The following is a 20,492-nucleotide window of genomic DNA, read 5'->3' on the forward strand; positions in this document are numbered from 1 at the left end:
GACCTACGAAGAAGAATTGCCAGCCAGGTCCCGGCCAAAAGACTTCTGGGCACCTTTAACGGGCTACCTGCAGGATCAGCCAGCTGCACTGCTCCCGGGTTGTGTTCGGACTGACACTGATGCTGAACAATCTGTGCACTGACTGTTAAATTGATATGCTTAGTCCTGTATAGCCTGACTACTTATGTCTGGAAGAGAGCCGAAACTTACAGTACAATGTATACTGACATGCTTCAGTTTCTTTGACATGGTATGTTGAAAACTCAATAAAAAAATAAAAATAAAAAAAAAGGTCCATCACCATGCATTGGAAATCGGCTAAGGCGCCTTCATTACATACATGACATGACGAAGTGGTTATGTGGGCGAGGGCGGAAAGCGCATCCTTACGTAGGGAGGAAGCCAGAGGGCTCTGGAAAAACTCAATATCACTAGAATGGGATGTAGCACTGGAGTCCTTTAAGGGAAGCAGCCCAGATGACATACCGGATGTTCCACAATCACAATGGGGGGAAATCGTTATATGCAAAAGGAGGTTTGCCTCACTTGGGATGAAGGAAGAGACGCAAAACAAGTTAATAGCTATGATAATCAGAGAACAGAGAGGGATAGGAAGGGTATAGAGGGGAGGGTGGGGGGAGTTGATGGGTTGCAATTAAAGTATTGTCATTTATTTTGTTGATATAAGCTCATGCACCAATAAGTATTATATTGGAGTCTGTTTTGAACGGCATAAATGTGACGACATTGTAATCTGTATGAGGGGACTGTACGCACAGGTTTCTTGTATAGTAGCTGGAAAGAAAAGGCTGAGGCTTTCGCATAACCGAAAAACCCAATAAATGTATGTTGTTTAAAAAAAAAAAACATTATACGTAGGATGGAACTAAGGTGCAACATTAGTCCTCACACATGTCAAACAGGTATGACTAAACAAATCTAAAACACAGATTGCAGTGCTGGGCTATGTGGACCACACATTGCTTCTCTGACTAGCCAGAGCTTCCATGGGCACTTCCCTATAGCTAGTAGCATGCTTTGCAAACTGAATGCCACCTTCAACCCCAAGCAATTTATCATCTTCAGGTTATGGTGACCAAGAAACCATGCACATCTGCCTTCATTTTTTTCTCAGTCCAAACTATTAGCTAGTTCCAAATGCCACAAAATTAGAAGATCAACTTGTCTTCACACTAAGAGAGCCAATCAATGTACATATCACCCCACCAGATGCTTTCCCAAAATACACTTAAGCAAAAAATACATGATGTGGTAGAAAAATGCTGGATCCACAGGTTTATACCTCAAATTGTACAGCTACTTTGCCTCAAGAACAACTTCAGAAAATTATGAAAGCCCCCCCCCGCCCCAGTCTTTCTATGTCTTTTAAGCACATATACTAGACCTTTCTCAATCATACTTGAGTGCTGTTGGGACAGAAAAATCCTCTGCATGACAATGGATGTGCAAACTTGCCTTGAGTGCCCAACTGTACTGTTGTCTGGATCCCTAATGCAGATTTTTGCTGTCATAGGAAAACACAGATCATGTGTGTGTGCACCATGACATAGCCATAAGCCGCTCTCACGGATTGTGGTCTTGTTGGACGAGGTGGGGTGCCCAATGCACTACCTTCCTATTGGTGAAAGGTTACTGCCTTCACCCTGAGTTAAGTAGCACGAGTGTGGTGGTGGCACCATACTGTGAAGTGATCAGTAAGAGTGAACTGGTCCTTTTTAACCTGTGTCACTGAAGTGAGGCCTACAGGCTCACTCACCTTTTGATCTTCCACTGCTGTGTGCTTAACTCACCATTGGCATACATCAGGTTGGTGCGAAGTGCTGAGTAGCGCGGAAGGTACCTCAGCGCTGAGTGTATGTGTACCTGGGAAGGATGTCACAGAGGGAATATGTAGTAGTGAGTGCATGGTGAATGCATGTGGTGGAGGTGCATGTGCCAAAGAGTGGTACAGTACCTGAAGGATGTAGTGCTGTGCAGTGCGTGCAGGAAAAGTGCATGTGCTGGCACTTCGAGGATCTAGATCCACCCGAGAGCTCCAACTTTTTAGCGAGGTACATTGGGGTATTGAAATGAATAGCTGTATGTGACATACATGCAATTTTTAATTGTATCCTTGGTTCGTAAGGGACCCAATTTAGGGATATCAGCTCTGGCGTGATGTGATCGTTTCTTTTCAAGCCAGTTATGAGCCTTGCAGCAGAATTGAGGGTAGCCCTGAGGGGGGGCAGTCTTCGCTCTAGGAAGGCCACAAAGGGTTGCGCTTCCATAATCAAGCTTAGAGATCACTAGGGCTTGCACCGCAATTTTTAAGTCATGTGAAGGGAGGAAAGGTTTTATTTTCCTTAGGAGGCTGAGTTGGAAGTTCGCTTCTTTGGTGAGTGTACTAATATGCTTCTGCATGTTCAGACTCTTGTCTAGCATTATTCCCAATGAGCTTGTGGAATCAATGATGTGTGGCGCGCAATTTAGAGCGGTTAGTTGACTCATCCATTCTTCGATGACTGGAGACTGCTTGGGTGGTGTGATTAGGAGGAATTCAGTTTTAAGAGTGTTGAGCTTCAGGTGGTTCCCTGTCAACCAGCTTTGAGTTTTCAGTAATATCGAGCTGAGCGACCTGATGTCCTCAGGGGAGGCGATATTAATGCACAGCTGGGTATCATTGGCGAACATTTTATAATGACTGCTGGATGATTTCAAGATTTCTGTTAAAGGCTCCATAAACAGGCTGAAGAGAGTGGGTGAGAGCGCAGATCCTGGTGGAACCCCCAGGGTGACCGGAGAAGGATGAGACAGGGACTGGTTCACCTTGAAGCTTTGGGTTTTATTGTGGAGAAATGAGGAGAACCAGTTTAGTACAGGCCCAGAAAGCCCCATCCTGTGCTTCAAGAGGTCAATTTGGTTGTCGTGTTTAACAGTATCAAAAGCTGATGAGAGGTCGAGGAGGATCAGTAGGCAAGATTCGCTGTGAACTAGCAATCTCAGTGCATCGTCTACAATGTGAGTGACATCAGTTTTTGCTATGACCCTCGCGGAAACCGGATTGAAAATGGTCCAGGAGTCGGAATTGTTCAATGTGGTCACAGAGCTGGACATGCACACATTTCTCCAGGAGCTTTGCCAATGTGTAAATGTTAGAAAATGGGTGGAAGTTGAGTAGGTCAGAGGGATCTGCGGATGGCTTCTTTAGAATAGGGGTAACCTGCCCAGATTTTAGGCAGTCCGGAATAGCACCTTGCAGAAGTGAGGCATTGACAATCTTCGTCCAGAGCGGGAGTAAGGAGGCTCTGATCTCAGAGAAGAAGTTCAATGGCAAGGGGTTGTTGAAAGGGTTAGATGGTTTTAGAGTAGCTAGAGTTTTGCATATAGTACTTTCATCCAAAGTTTTGAAAATGCTCCAAGAGGCGTTGTTTTTGGGGGTGGGGCAGAGCTGACCGAGCGGGATGTCATCCAAAGTAGTAGGAAGGAGGGTGTTAGGAGGTGCGATCGAGAGGTGCTCCAAGACTGAACGTAGTTCAACTTCAATCTTAGTAGTCTTATCAGAGAAGAAGTCAGCGAACTCTTCGCAGTTAGGCTGCGGACCTAGCCCCAGTGAGGAAAGGTTCGGTTGACTGTTTGATTGAAGCTTGATGAGTTTGTACAGCTTTTTAAGACTTTTTTGCATGCTTTCATTGGTTTCTGAAGAAGGTGGCTTTAGAGCATCTGATGCGTTTGTTATAGACATTTCTTACATATTTCAGCTGGTTGAGATGTTCAAGGGAGGGGGAGGATCTCCTCCGTCTTTCAGTATTTAGACTATTGTTGTACCAAGGTCTGGAGACTTTGGAGGACAGTCTTTTTAGCTGCAGAGGCGTCATCGAGTCTAGAACACGTGTCATGGAACTGTTATAGTGGTCCGTAAGGTCATGAAGTTGGCTCCGCGGTGCATCAAGAGACCATGACCTGCATGCTGTTCATTTCCTATTGGTCATGGGTCTGCGCAGAGATGCCAGCTTTGACCTCTGGGAGTCCTTCACTACAGTGCCTGCAGCTCTTCCTCTGGTGAGCACTGCTGTCTTTTTCACTATCACTCTTTTGTTAGGGTTCCCTTAAGCAATATTACTGCTATTCTTATTGTTCCTGCAAGAGCAGCAAATGAGCCTGTGCAGGGTGAAGGTTCAGTTGAATAAGATCCATCTAGTCTGCAGCTATGCGCCTCCAGGGACGTCTGGGTAATAACCCTCAACACCACCTTGGTGCCTAGAGAGGTTCTATAATTATTCCTGAGTCCTCATCTCATCTTAACACACTTTCACCTCTCTTGTGACAGTAAGGTATATTTACTATTTTATTTTTGTATAAAGTCTTCATATACCACATACCAATGGCTGCCAAGAGACTGAAACCACAAAGATTACGTACAGGAAGGTAGGCGTTTAGTACGTAGGAGTTAGAATTTATTTTATTTGTGTTTTTTACAGTGTTCAACATATCTGTTTTCAGTCTCAATTAGTGATGATAGTAGTAATACAAAATTCAACTTGACTGGTGAGGGTACAGCAATTATGGGTCTTAGTATTTCTAAGATTGGAATTGTAACACTGTCAAGAGGTTCCTGCAAGAGCATACGCTGGGAAGGAGCCTAACAGAAGACGCTGAGAAGGAGCCTAAAAGAAGACGCTAGGCAGGAATCTAACAGAAGATGCTAGAGAGGAATCTAACAGAAGACGCTAGGGAGGAATCTAACAGAAGACGCTAGGGAGAAATCTAACAGAAGACGCTAGGGAGGAATCTAACAGAAGACGCTAGGGAGGAATCTAACAGAAGACGCTAGGGAGGAGTCTAACAGAAGACGCTGGGAAGGAGCCTAACAGAAGACGCTGAGAAGGAGCCTAACAGAAGACGCTGAGGAGGAGCCCAACAGAAGACGCTGAGGAGGAGCTTAACAGAAGACGCTAAACTCTAATCACTCCCATGTCCTGTGCTGTGGGAATATCAACTTCGGATACATCCCTGCTGTGACAGCCTGCTTTTCAAGACGATGAGGGAGTCTGCCTGCTTGCCAAGACCAGTGTGCTCTCAAAGGAAGAGGACAGCATTCGAGGAAGCAAGGTCGTGTGGGTAGCCCTGTCGACTGAACTCCCAGTGCCAGGTGTGAGGAAACCACTGCTGCACCGATCGGGTTGTAGCTTTTGTGCAGGACATAGTCAATGACCCCCACAGAACAGGAGAGGGCTGCAGTGAAGATCCTTGCGGTAAAGACTGCTGTGCGGAAAAGTTCGAAGCCTTGCGTGGTAGTGGTGTGGCAGCACCGTATGCCAGGAGGGACCGCTGTGGTGAAAGACTGCCAAGCCTTGTGCAGCAGTGGTGTGGTAACCCCGTATGGTAGGAGGGGCTGCTGTGGGTAATTTTGTCATATTGATTGGGCCAGAGCCCGTGGGCAGCAAGCGGTGGTAACCAGTAGGTCACTGGAAGCAATAAGGACAGCAACTGGTTCAACCTCGTTGAATGAGTGCGAAAACCATGGGAGCTCCGTCACCCAAGTGGGACCAAGAACAGGATCGTCGTAGATATAACCCCCTCCCAACTGTAAACATGTGAACACTTACCCTGCAGGAAACCTCTCATCGCTGCAGGAGCACAAATGCAAGGGACGGAGCCTGTGCCCATCGAGGGTAGCCGCTAAATCAGCATACAGCCAACTCCCCTCAATTGGTCAAGAGCTGCTCTGAGCTCCCGCAAATGGAGCACACTCCATGACTCTGAATGCTTCACTTCTGCTAGAGTGAGTAACACTTGGTTCGGGTCTGACATCCTCGGAGGAATTTGCTATTAAATCAAGTGTATGTGCACTGGAATACTACAGACTTTAAATCAGAATCTTAGTACACTCTTAAGACTCGGACTACTAGTGGAGCATACCCTGGAAGTTACCAGTAGAAAATGGGAATTAACCATGATTGCTACATGAAAAGCGGGAAAGGGAATGGTCATAAAGACTGTGTAAATTGTTTGTGAATGTCGTATTCTTCCTTCGTATGGGTAGAAGTAGAAATAAAATGCTTATTGTCTGTTATAAAAGTCAGAATTTGGCTGGCCAGTTATTTTTTGCTGCTGCTGCGTGCATTTTGAGTTGTGAGCCTATGTCCACTAATCAGTATCCACACCTAGCCCTCTCCACCCCACCGAGGAAGCCTTTGAATGCTCAGACCATGCCTATCCCGGGAGTCAAGTGCAGAAAGGTACTTGGCCCAGTTGCTCAGAATCCATAGTGGACCGGGCACCGGAAATTCTGAACTAAAATACCTCAAACCCCATGGTTGGGCCCAGTAGCCTCTGCATAACCCATAGCCCTCTGAAATGGGTTCTGATTAGTGTCATCCTTTTGTTAACAGTCCATGGTTTTAAACCCACTCGTATGCATTCCCTATGGAGAGTGAAATAGTCATACACAGTAACAAAACAATAGGCAAAATTAATAAAAAACTTTGGCCATAGAAGAAACCTGTGAATTCGGAATTCCTGTCCACCCAATCATCAAATAAACAAACGTCCACCCAAAGGCATCTTGGAGCTTGAAGTATTAGAGGTAGGGGAAGGGAAAATGAAAGAAGAGAAGGTAAGCAGAAGAGGTAGATCTTGAGGCTCCTCCACAAAGGGACAATCAGCAATTGAGCGAAATTCCAGTAGGAGTGTGTTCCAAAGGTTAGGTTCCAAAACTCAAAACGCCTACTCCTGCATCAGGCACACATAAAGCATGGAACCAGTAAAAGAAACAGCCCACCAGATTTCAGCGGCTGCAGTACAAGGCACAAACAGGTCAGTCACAAAAACAATGCAAATCCCCTAAAAGGCTTGGTCTCCCACTCACAAACCAAGAAGACATGGTAGCATTTACATAAACCAAATACCAAGAGGATGTCCAGGTTTTAAAGACTTTGTAACTATGCTCTCAAGGAAGCAGGAGGTCCAAGGAAGACAGTGTTGCCATAATCAAGCAATGAGAAAAATAAAATCTTCCATCACTGGATTGCTAGTGGCTTTTGATTTGTTGCTGTATAAGCTTTATTTCGACTACTCGTGCCATAAAAGCTATAAAAAAAGCCCTTATGATAAAAGAAGAAGTGTAAAAGTAGACAGTACGTGCAACAACTCATTACAGTTAAAAAACGAACAAATTATTCATCATGATTCACGGCTATGGCAAAAGAGCAATATAAAATTCAACAGGTCAGTAATAAAAACAATTGGCACAGCATTGCACACATAACACATACTTAAAACGGTATGGAAGAGGAAGGAGGAGCATCACAATGCTTTCGCATTTAGGATCTCTTCAGTTGGACCCAGTTCACAGTACCCAGCAGACCGTTTAATGGCTTTTCCAACCCTCTTAGGAAAAAATGGCAGACTAATTATTAACAATAAAGTGCATGTGCATAGCAATTTGATAAGAAATAAATTACCCTCCTATAAGCCCTTAGGCAGCTGTGTTTGAACCTCACCCTACTTAATACTGTAACATTCCTATCTGAGCATTCCTTCTTATAAGCCATGCATGACTTAAAAACATGGCCACTCCACAAGCAAACAGTGGCCTAGAATCTGATCTTAAAATGTGCAAGGCATCTGATGGTTCCGTGTGCCCAGTTGCTGGCAGATCGGTTTTAGCCATTTAGACCTTGGTTTGGCATATTCCCGGCAAACAAACATAACATGGGCAACGGATTCCACTGGGTCCTTGCAGCATGGGTAATGTTTTGATGTTAGGTTACATGGATGCCAGTTAGTTGTTTCCTCACAGACGGGGAATGTGCCAAACCTAAAATGAATGTATAACATCCTGTCTCGGGGGACCTGAATTATGCCTAGGGAGGGCTCCAGATTTGATTTGTACAAAGACTGACAACCATGCACCCTTCCATTGACTAAGAAAAAACATCTTACTTCACAGAGGTGGAGAGGCAATGTCTGTCTGAATTCCTCCACTTGAACTTTACTAATGCCTATGACGTAGGCTTTTGCACGCGTTGTACCTTTTATTAGCCACAACGTAAAAATTGGACCTTTCTAGAATCTTCACTTTAGGTAGAGGTTTCTAATTTTGTAGAAGGATATAATCTCAAAGAATCCTAAATTCAACAGTTTAACAGTCTCTCAATAAGACGGTTTTGGGGGTGATGCAGAGCTTCTCATCGCAATAGGGCTAGTCCTAAAATAGATAGAAAAAATCATTGTATTACCTTTAATGTCTAAGGCAAATGTAAGTACTCTTTTGTCTGAACATCCAGTTCATTTTTGTTTTTCACTTTATTTTTTTACACTGTACATTGCAGAATACCCAAAACTTTAGCTATCTTCAATTTGGTGTATGTATTGATGGCAGATCCATTTAATAACAGTCTGGTCCTCCTCAGATTTTAATGTGATCTGAAACTAAACATGAGAAGATACCACCTACACAGTCTTATAAGCAGGAATGGAGCTGCATGTAGAAATGTGAAAGAGTGGAACACTAGGGTGCTTCATTGAAAGAAAAGAAATGTCTTACATTAATGGGATGCGTTGAGGTATAGCCTTGTGCTAGATGAATTAGAGCTATTCATGATAAAATGCACCCCGGGTTTTGTGCCCTATGCATATGACAAATGTATTTTTTAATTTACATTGTTTTCTTGTTAAAGCTAAAGTAGCTGAAGCATAAGAACGTACCAAAATATGCATGAGAACGAAGGGATATTTGATTATATATATATATATATATATATATATATATATATATATATATATACAGCTATCTTCTATTTATCAACATGAAAAATAGGGAGCAAAAATGGCGAAAATGTATGTTTGGGATGCAAAAAGGATTGTCTGTACAATATTTTGGCATGATGGGGAGGAAAAGGGGAAATAATGCACACAGGGCGGATAATGGTAATTATATGGTTTCTCAATTGGCAATGCAATACGTACAAGTATAATGGGAAGAGGATTAATTGTGGTATTTGCTTCCGAATAGCTGGATCCAAGAAAAAGCAGCCACTAGGTAAGGGGGCGCAGCCTTTTATTTGAGACCATCTAGGTTTGAAGGGTGTAGATAGAGCCTGGACCGATTCCCTCAGAGAACGGCTGACACAATTCTTCTCTAGGGCGAGAGAAATGTGTACAGTTCCTGCAAGAGGTGGAATCAAGACTGGGCAGCTTTGATATTCAGCAGCTCCAGCTCTCAGTAGTGCAGGCAACAAGCTCCAAAGACAAACGTCACTTTAAAAATGATACACTGACAATACCCAGGAATCTCTGGTGGTTTTAATTCATGAAAGCTGGAAACCATATCCCTGGGTTCTAGGGGTGATAAAGAGAAGGAAAATATGAATTAGGAGTTCCAGAGAGGAAATGAGGTGTTAGGAAACGTGGCTGAGACAGATGGAGACAAAGAGAGAGAAAGAGAGAAATTCTGGACAAAGACAAGAGATAGGTGTGTTGCACACAGAGAGGAGACTAAGTGGCCCAGCAAACTAGCAGAAGATATTACCATAGGAAGCAGCATTAACTTCACACTTGGGAAAAGTATGAACAGAAATGAAGCAGGTAGTTTTAAAGACTGAGCTGGGAGTTATAAAGCAAGTCTTACATATTTGGCACAATACGGAAGCATTGATGTTAGGTTGGAATCACTCTCTGCCTAAGCCTGGGGACAAAGATTACCTAGGTAAAAAGTAAAAACCATGGTAGGTATCCCTCATATTAAAATAAAACATTGTGGGGCATATGTATGCAGCCCATTGCCCGTTCGCAAACGGGCCGATTCTCAGAATCGGCCCGTTTGCGAACAGGAAAAAGCCTTTTCATCCCAAAAGGCCCTCGCAAAATTGGGAATCGAAAAATTTGCGATTCCTTATTTTGCGAAAGCTTTTAAGGAATCGCAAATTCCTTAAATGCTATGTAAAAAGCACCAAAGTTGTGAGATTTCTCCTTGAGAAATCGCAAATTACCACCAACTCCAAGTTGGTGGTAATTAGCGATTTCTTTGAAAAATACACTTTTTTCCATTTGTCTAAGTGCCATGTGGCGCACGTACATGCCCAAATGCACATTTCAGGGGTGCAACAGGGTGTCCTTTTGACACCCTGGCACCCTTGAAATCGCATTCTCAATTTGCGATTCTCTAATTGAGAATCGCAAATTGAGAATGTCTTCCCATTCATTCCTATGGGCCTCCTAGCCCATTGAAATGAATGGGGAAGGTATTCTTTATTTGCGAATCTCAATTATATGTGGGATTCGCAAACTTTATTTGCAAATCCCATTGCACTTTGCGATTCTCAAATTGCGATTCCCTAAAAATCGCAATTTGAGAATCGCATAACACGTTTTTCATTCATATGGCCCTGTGTTTTTAAGGGTTTCCAGGTGGAAGGGCATATTATGGCCTGTAAATGTGGAGCGGCATTCTAGTATAAATAAGTGTTGAGAACTATTTTCATGTCGATTTGGTTATCTTAGCTTTGGAGTTTGAGACTCATGACTTGACCACTGTGCACAAAGTAACTTACAAAGTAATTTAAAAAGAGGGAGACAACTACTATCCTTGTGATATACACTACAGCAGTAAATGGTGTGTATCTGTGATTGGGACAGGGACACATGGTCAGTTCTAATGCATGAACTGGGCTTAGAATAAGTATAATCTACCATTGTTTACAAATGGCACAATGTATTTGGTTACATCCACTAGTGTATATGCAGCATACAGCACACTGCCTTACTACAGATTACGTGAAAATAGTGCAAGTTAAGTGGATATGTTAAGAGGCAATACTGAAAACGTATGCTTTCCCAGTATTGTTATATTAATGGATTTGTAAAGCGCATGGCTGTCCAGGCAAAGGGACGTCCCAGCGCTGCCTGCCAGGAAGGAGAGTGTAAGAGGCAGCTACTGATAAACGGAAAAGCCAGGTCTTCACCGGCCTTCTAAAGGATAGAATGTTGAAGGTGTTCTTACGGACATCTTCCAGAGAGAAATTAAATGACTTGTTTTTTATTAACCTGAAGACTGTAAATTGAAGGGTTTGCTGAGAGAGAGAGAGAGAGAGAGAGCGTCTGAGACAGAGTGCAATTGTCAGACTACAGCATGGTTTTTGAAGTCAAGGGCAAAATGTTAATGTTAACATTAACATTAACATTAACATTAACAATGAAACAGAGCAAGCTTTTACAGGACAACACAAAACATTTTCTAAAAACCTATAGAGAACACATCAATGCCTAGCACTTTTTACTGATTTGATGTCTTGATTCCCCTCCCCCCCCAAAATAAGATTTAGCTTTCAAATTGAGTGAGATCTCCAATTTGCACAATGACTTCTACGTTTTATGAGACGATGCTGCCAGGATGTTTGATTTAAAAATCTGTAAACTGGGTCTTCAGTTCCAGTTCCTTGATTATAATTGTTTCTACAACTAGTGAACTTCAAAATTTTGCCTCTCTGCACAGTCTTAGTGGTATCCCAAACCATTTCTCATGAGGCATTTCTTATGATATTCTGTGAGAAGTAGATTCTGCTGGCCTGGTTGACTGTGATTCGAGGAGTGCATTCTTGAGGTAGGTCACTCATTTTCTATGGCCAATGCTGGGTTTCGGGGCAATGAAGCCTTGTGCAAGACATAAAATGTGTTTGGCCAGTTAAAATCTTGTCCCTATTGCAGTCAATTGTATTCTATCAATTAACAATTACTGAAAGAAAGCAAGTAAGTAACCTTCAATAGTCCTCCTGAGAGTTTCAGTTCAGGGTAAGATTCCTCTTTCCAGTGTTCTAGTAACATCAGGTATCATCTAAGATCAGCTTTGGAATATACCAGGACAGACAAATTTGTATTTTGCTTGTCATATTCACAATCAGATTCAACCGGTCATTGAGGGGCTGAAGTTATGCAATGGATGCCACAAACAAGTAGCTCATCTTTTGCAAAGTCCACAATTGCAAATAAATAGTGTGCATGAAAACGGATATTGACCGTCACTGAACGCACAGATATAATGCATGGCCTTCGCCTAGTCAAGACCCCTCCTAATTCTGATCACTGATACAGCATTTTATAGGGTGAAAGCAATAAATTGCCCCTGGAGTTAATCAAATTTGGCGCCTCAATTGATTGAGGAAAGAAGTGGTGGACTATTTGAATTTAAACAGTTGAGTATAGCCAATTAGCCAAAGAGTCTCAGGCAGAAGAGTTATCTTAATGTTAAAAAAGCCTTAATAATAATGAATTGCGAATTGAAGCACTCAACATTTAAAGTCAATGCTTGGATGGTTGTTAGCTGAGTCAGTGTGAGCCTCTCAAGGAGTACCACTTCAACCACTGGACCCATGATAGTCTCAAAATAATCTTTGGAAGTTCAAACATGCTTCAACAATTCAGCTATGGAGAAGAATTTGCTTTCCCCTCTCCGTTACCATGCTGACTCAGAACTCTTTGCTGAATGGACCTTCAGCCAGACAACTCTCTCCTCTCAAATCCTAGAGTTGGGCTGCATGGCTTTAACTCAACATGTAACAGTTACCAAGATGTACAGTAGGCATTAGCATCAACTTTCATTCTCCTTAATGTCCCCCCTCACCGTTCACTAAAGGAGGCACACTTTTGCCAAGTTGCTTCAAGAGTAAGTTTAAAAACAATTCAGAACGTAAAGACCTTACTTACCCCAAGAGCTTTCCCTCATCTTCCCCCCACACCAATAAAGTGTCAGAATTGCAATAAACACAATATACTCATAACAACCTACACTGGTCAATACTGGCCCTACAATACTCACTATGTAAGATGGAACATATTCACTTAGGGAAGCAGAACAAACAATCGTATGATGTAGCTAGACGACAATAATATCAATCCCAAATAATCACTTGCATAAAACATTCTGTTAAATTGCATCATAGATGTGAATTTGAACAATGGTTTGGTCATTTTATAAGTGCTGTTAGTGGAAGTAAAAATGGTTGACACTTGTTAGACAACTTGATCATACGATTTGAAAGAGCATTGCATTTGGAATCGGTGCACATAACTTGATGGAGCAAAGTCGAAGTGTGACCTAACAATTCATGTGAAATTAGCGTGCCTGAAAAAGGTATTGGGAATGAAACACGTTGGCTGTTTTGATCATCTGAATATGAAACAAAGAATTTTGCTGGAACTAATGACAATGAACATGTTCATTTGAAAACTAACAGATAGGAGAACACTGTAAGAAATTGGGGTATTGGCTGAGGTAGGCGAGTACCCACCTCAAATAATAACCACAACACTTCTCAAGTTGAACCTTCAAAGTCACTAAAATAACCTGAGCTCAAACTCCTAGTAGTTATGGCACAGAGCAGACAGGCTTAACTTAGAAGCAATGTGTAAAGTATTTATGCAGTACCTAAACAGTAATAAAGTTAACACACAAGAAAAATCCCAAACCAATTTAGAAAATTAGAGCAAATTTTAATAAATAAAATAATGCAAAACAACTAAAATCCAACAAGGTGAACCAGAGATAAGAATTTGTAAAGTTGAAGGTTAAAAAAAAAAGCCAAAAAGTGTAAACATGCCAACTGCAGTCATCTTGTTGTGCTTGCCTGTTACGTAGGTACAAGCTATGGCTGACAGCGATGGAGCGCAGGTTTGATACAGAAACCAGATTCGACCCAGTAAGAAGTTTTACCTTCAGACTTATTCTCTGAAGTGGACGAAACAAATCCTCAGTAAGGCAAGGCAGCAGGCTTTGTTAAAAGATGGCTCCACATCATTAAATAACCGCTAAAGGAGGTCTTGGTGAAGCCTTTGATTTTTACTAGGAAACCTCCAAGCAAAAGAAATGTGAATTTCACACAGAGGCAAGATCCCTCGCGGCCGGATTCTTTTCGCATATTCACCCAGTGAAGATTTCTACCTTTGGACTTAGTTACTTTATAGGAGCTCAGGTTTTCCAGAGGGGTGAGGCTGTGAGCTATAGACGAGGAGGGCTCCAAGAGGTTGGATATCTTCTCTACAAGGTCCTGCTGAATCAGATTTGCTGCTGCAGAGAAGACAGTATTGTGAGCTGCAGGGATCTTTGTCCCAGCAGCAATCCACCTTCGTCAAATTGGTTTGGCAAGTTGGTTCTTGTCCCCCACCGGTTCTCAGGGCAAAAAGTTTAAGGATTTGTAAGGAGGAGTACACTTTGACAGCAGCCAAGGGAGCAGGATCTTAGGGCCTCACCTTAAGGGTCAAGATTCACTCCAGCAGAGGCTAGCAGCAGGGTCCAGGGCAGGTCCAGTTGGAACTGGCCAGCTCGGAAAGCAGGAAAAGGACTTCCTGACACCATTTGTGTCCCTGTAGCCCAAACAGGAAGTCAGCCTTATGACTCTGGGAGTCCACTATTTTGTCCCGGGTACAAGAGGCAGAGCAGGTCCAGTCTTCAGGCTCTTCTCAAATCCTACTCAGCAGTTCCAGTTCTTTTCTGCTCTTCCACAGGTCCAGAAAGTGTTCAGGGGGCACTATGAGTGCACGTCCTGTGTGCCCAACTGCAAACAATCGCAGACTACCCCTCGTCATCCAAACCACCAACATGGCAGAACTTGTCTTCCCCTGTGCAGAGCTCCTGTGCCCAACCTAGAGGTGTGGGCAGGAAAATGAGCAACCCCACCCCTGTGGTAACTCTAAACCAGTTCTGGGAGCAGCTCATTTTCCACCAGGCCTCTTGCATGACTAGGTATACGGGTGACAAAGGAAGGGAGCAGGCTCAGGTGTGAACTACGTCTATCTGTGATGGGGTAGGCCTCTTTGAAGTTAATTAAGCTTCTGGGCACAGCCCAAATGATCCGCTGTCAAAGAAACAGAACACCTTCCCACACCCAAGATCTTGGTCTCAGCTCTGGAACCAAGTTCACACTTCATCAAAGGTGCTATTCAGCTTCTGGGTAACAGTTGCAGCTCATGCAAATGGGCCTCTAGAAACTTTGAGGCAGGTTAGCAGATAACTTTCTAAAGGTACCCATACTAAATTATTTATTACAAACCCAACATTCCCAAAGAATTGGACTTGTATAAAATATTTTAAAAATTCAAAGAATGAACTTTGTAGCTCTTTCCTAGGCGGAGATAAGGATATTTAAACTTAATGTTATATCACGATGCTTCCCTATAGAATAGCCAAATGTGTTATAGTAAAAAAATCCTAAAACCTATTTTCATTGTAAGGATGTTTAACATTAAACTTTCACATGTCCTACATTTAAATGCCATGCACTCTGTTTATGAGCACTAAGGCCTACTTAGAGGTGAACTATTAATGTTTAAAAGTAAGTTTTAGGCCTGTCAAAAGAGGTTATTTTGACAGGTCGAATTTGCAGTTTAGACCTGCAGAAGGGTGTTACACCTGGCAGGCCTGCAGTCATGTTTGCATTGTCACTGCAGTGGGTGGCACAATGGGAGATGAAGCCCACTGGTGAAATTTAACTTACATGCCCTGAGTACACTTTGAGTACCATATACTTGGAACTGATAGGTAAGTGAAATATACCAATTTTGGGATATTCCAACTTAATTACGTTGAAAGGGAGAGTGCAGGCACCTTACCGCTGGTTACCAGGGGTAAGGTGCACAGAGTTCAACAGCCAGCAAGAAGAGTTCAGGCAAAAATCTGGGGCTACACCAAGCAGAAGATGGTAAAACACATACCATATGATAAATTAAACAGTTTGGCTGAGTATTTATGTGGCTCATTTTCCATCATTTGACAACGTCTCTTCTGTTGAACACACTTGATATGCTCAGAGTGATTCTGGTGAGAAATATTCCAGCAATCCAATATCCTAGATTGTCAATTGCGATGCCTAATCCATGGGAAAAATCAGCGAATGCAACCTCAGGAAGGATCCCCAAAAATCGCCCCACCACCCTCCTTTTCATATTCTTCTAATCCTCTAAGGGTAATTTATTAGTGGACCTTGAGCTTTCCCTTCTTAATACTAAAACATATAAATGTAATACTCAATTAGAAAAGTATCTGTTACAAATAACTCAGCTCATAAAGTTACTTTTCCACAACTTTACATGTTTTGCTCCCAACAATCATAAATGCAGTAACTCTAGTGGCATTATTCTCTACTGCGCTTACCTTTGGAGGATGGCCTGTTTCTGCTCTGAATTTCTTTGGGGTCAGTAGGAAGGTAAGATGAGATTCAAAGAATCATTTAAAGAGAATGGGCGTTAAGCCATAGTCTTGTTGCAGGTCTTTATGCTTTAATGTTGTCTTTGTAAATATATTTTCAACAATAAGTAGGAATATGATAATCTCCACAGTACTTGTGGGACATTCATTTTGTACATGGTAGTACCGATACTAGTGGCATCATTACTTTTGGGCTATAGAATTACTGGAGGATTTGAAATTGATCCCTAGAAATCCGTAGGAAATGGAGAAAACGTGAGGATGTAAGTGCTACTCTGCCACTTTTTACACATTAACCAGCAATTCTGGAACTTTTTCTGGAGACTAACTCCTCCAGGTTTGACCTGGGAGATTTGTCCACTGAGCATAAAGGAATTACCACATGTGGTAATAGCACAGGATTCATAACACCTAATTAGGTGGAAAGTTCTGCTCTTGCCCTAGTCGGAATTAAGTGCATGCTTGCAATGTGTGCCAGTGGAGGGGCTACTCCATGCTCAGCCTTTCAAATGTATATCAACAGCACAAATATACTGACACTGCCTTAAAATCTATAGATGCACAGAAGAGGCACTTCAATAAAACAACCACGCTTAAATGACTCACTCACTGATCTGTGGTTGACTTCAACACCAAAATACTGTCTGTGCTTGTGAGATTAAATCTTTATTCACAAGGATACTTGATTACAACGATGACAGTCAGGTATACATCAGTGAATGATTGGTTGATATCATAATACATTTGGAGCACGGGTAGGTACAGACTGCTATCACCTTTTCAAAAGGGATTTCATGGAGAGAAGAGGGGCATAATCTCTTTTCTTCCCTTCCCACAAAATAAATTCATGCTGTTTCTAAAGACAGGCGGCCCATGCATCTTCTGAAATGATGGCACATTTTAATTGCATGCTGACTTCTGTCACTCTGGCATCTATTTATAAGAATATTTGCTATTATTCAGTTTTAAAATATGAAAGTGTAGCCAAACTTTTGTTTGGAAAGATTTAATTTTCTCTAGGATACATTTTGATATAGCCTTTTTTGCAGAGATAATAGCCTACATTTGTTTTAGACCTCTTAATTTTTTTCTTTCAAACAAGTAGTGACATTGAATAATAACAATACGGACTCTAAACAACAAGTGCATCTATTACCCAATTTATTAGTACACATTTTACATCACAAAGATGGATGGCTGATCTGGTGCCTGGCCTCAAACTTGTGATTTCCAAAGATCACAGCACTGGGCTAGGGAAAAGGTTAAATCATTGAGCATTTGATTTTGGTCACTATAGAAGAGCATGTGCTTTTCTTGTTCCATTGCAACCCATCGATTCCATTTTGGCAATATCTTGAAAACAATGTATTTTAAAATCACCAAAAACTGTTGGTTTCCTCAAAGGATTATATAGCTATACAACTTCTCTCATCTATGAAGATACAATGTTTCTGTTTTGTTGTTACAGACCATAACATTTTCATTTTCAGCTTAAAATCTCACATTCCCTTTACACAATTTTCAGGAAGTGTTATTTCTCTGATCTCACCTGTAAAACAGTTTTACACATATGCCATAAGTCCCCAATTATTACCAGGTAATAAACTATGGAGGCAGTTTTTTTTTGCTTAATTGTTTCAAGTAGAGCCCATATTTTCAACAACAGACACCTCAGAGAGCTCATGACTCCTAAGAACTAGAACTCAGTTATTCCTCCAGTATGGTTGAATGGAAATGCAGAAAGAGGACTAGGTGCATCAGCGTGCACCTTAAGTGGTGGTGTTGCTGACGTTTGGTCCCTTTTTACAGTGTAGGGTATTCCACGAACATTCTCACTGAGGGGTGAAAGTCTCCTTGCAAAGAGAGCTCTTTAAAGCCCTATTAAATTACAGCAAAAAGTGTGACACCTCACTTGTGGTGACCTAAAGACCCTAAGGTCCGACTCCATCTAATGTAGGTCTAGACTCCATCAAACAATGGAAGTCACCATCTTTCCTGACTTATGCAGAATCATTGTCATGTCTGCTATTAGGCGCAGATGTCACCTGACCTTATCTTTCTAATAACTGAGAAGGCATCAAGTCATTCGATTGATGACACAGATACAACCATCAATGTGACATTTCTCTGGGGCAAATGTCTAGTTTCCACCATGTCAAGGTCAATTAAGAACACATACAGACACAGAACCAAAAAAGTGTAGCCTGAATTGATGTCCTTTTACCTTATAAGTTCATAAGGAAACGTCTAAAACACATACCTTGATGCATACAATCTATGTCAGACATTGTGTTAGAAATTCCAATTTCTGTTAAGATTCAGCATATAAGGACGACCACTTGACCTCTTGTCAGGAGAGGTCCTTCACCCAGATTATCGGTCTCACCTATTGCCAGCACACTTCACACTTCACAGATGATGCAGCTCACCTTAAGCCAGATGCTGATAAAGTAAAATCCCGGAGGAAGACCGCAGCGTACTTCTGCCCTTCGTGGGGAACACAGTCTTCACACCTCTGCTGATAAAGGCAGCCTTTGCTGTCAACAAGGTATGCAGTGCATCTCTTCTCCCTAAGAAACTCTAGACTGCAAGTTGCTCTACCTTCCATGTTCTCTTAGTATAGCGCATTGAAGTAGGCATTGGGGTATTACGTTTCAGATGATATTTTAAAACTTGCTAGAAATGTTAATTTTATTGTTGTTATTTAGAGTATATACCTTCTAGCTGTTTTTATAATATTCTGTGCAGTTGTTTTAGATGTACTGAGAAATAGATTGTTCTGGTAGTAATACATACTTTTAACCTAAAAGTGTTCATTCTTCTTAGTAGAGTGAGTGTGATAGTGTGAATAATGAACTAAGGTTTGCTACTGTTTCCACTGTGCTCCTGATCCCTTTGACGGGATGGTTAGTAACCCAAAAGCAACACTTCTATCTCAAATACACATTGAATAGTATTTTACAAGGCTACAATAACCTATCATTCACGTTCATCTCTGGAGCATTGAACCAAGTTTACCAGTCATCCGTGGGTGGGAAAGCACACCTTGTAGAGTTACACCAAAGTAATAACTTAAGCAACAGTGGACCTAAAGTATTCAAAAAGCAACGCTCAGGCACTGTGATCTATCTGACGTCATGTCTCTATGATGGTTCAGTCTGGTTTGGGCAAACAAGCTCACTGAGCTGGATTTCTGAAGGTAGACAGAGATGTTTAATAGGGTCAATTTGTTTATTTATCTGCAGCAACTTTAATGCGAGTTCGCCTACATTACGGTGAGTCACCATTATTCATTTGCCTTGCAATGTAAATACAAATTAAGGCACCATCTCTCATGGTCATAAAGTGCTTCTGAGCCCTGCCTGGTGAAGCTCCACATGCGGTCTTCAAAGCATATAAATCTTTGCTGAAGTCCTCATTACATAGCATTGTACAGCATCACACAGGAAGGCTCCCAGAAATTAGGACCTTATCCAAAGGATATATTGTTTGAACTTTTAGCACAAAAATGCCTCCAACTTGGGATACTATCTGATGTTTATAATCTGGATGCGTTTGCAGAATTTTGAGGCACAATTTTAATTCTGCACATAAATGGTAGCCCTTCAGGTTACTCATATGGTGCGGGCAAACCACACAGGGCATGTTACAGGTTTGAAAATGTTACTGTAAATCATATTGTGCCTTTCGAGTTACATTGTGGTTATAGTTGTTGACATTTTAGTTACTGACATTTTGAAATAAATAATGCCAATTCACATTTTTAAGGGAACAGTTCTCTGACAACATTGTGGGCGATAACCATGGTACTGTTTTACCTAGATCTATAGCATTATAATTTCAATTGGGGCGAGGTCTTGGGCAAAAAACGAGAAGCCTAACGTGGGTGTCCATGTCAAAAAGGTGTACAGTAAAACAAAAACACTGGTGTACAGGAGGACTGAATGATACTTACTATATTTCATGTTGTGCCATGCAGATATAAATTTTGTTTTCAATTTTTCCACTTCATCTGTCCCAGCAGTCTCCATGTTCACATTCAAAGAGAAAAGCCATCACTTTTCTTGCTTGGTGTTGTAACACAAAGTTCTTTCACTGAAAAAATAGGAAATTAGTCAAAGTAATATTGCTGAGTAAAGCAGAGTTAAATCATTATAAAATGATCCGAGACCAAGGATTTGTAGACCTGAAACACGTTTCTGCCTTTCGCCCAATCTTACAAAGATGAACTTAACTAAAACATTACTCGTAACAATGCAATTAAAATGTGCCTATTTACCGGCAAAAAAAATCT

The 20,492-nt window shown here is 41.7% G+C and overlaps 1 protein-coding gene across 7 annotated transcripts in view; it reads right to left on the reverse strand.

Annotated features, from left to right (window-relative positions):
* ATG4C (autophagy related 4C cysteine peptidase) overlaps positions 1-20,492 on the reverse strand; it is a 266,766-nt gene that overhangs the window by 211,930 nt on the left and 34,344 nt on the right. For all 7 annotated transcript variants that reach the window (XM_085602413.1, XM_085602416.1, XM_085602418.1 and 4 more), the window contains one exon: positions 20,154-20,293. In XM_085602413.1, the coding sequence (XP_085458539.1) occupies positions 20,154-20,229 (76 nt within the window). In that variant the 5' untranslated portion in view covers positions 20,230-20,293. The remainder of the gene's footprint in view (positions 1-20,153; positions 20,294-20,492) is intronic.

The sequence above is a fragment of the Triturus cristatus genome, chromosome 4_2 (assembly GCF_964204655.1).
Source record: "Triturus cristatus chromosome 4_2, aTriCri1.1, whole genome shotgun sequence".
Taxonomy (NCBI): domain Eukaryota; kingdom Metazoa; phylum Chordata; class Amphibia; order Caudata; family Salamandridae; genus Triturus; species Triturus cristatus.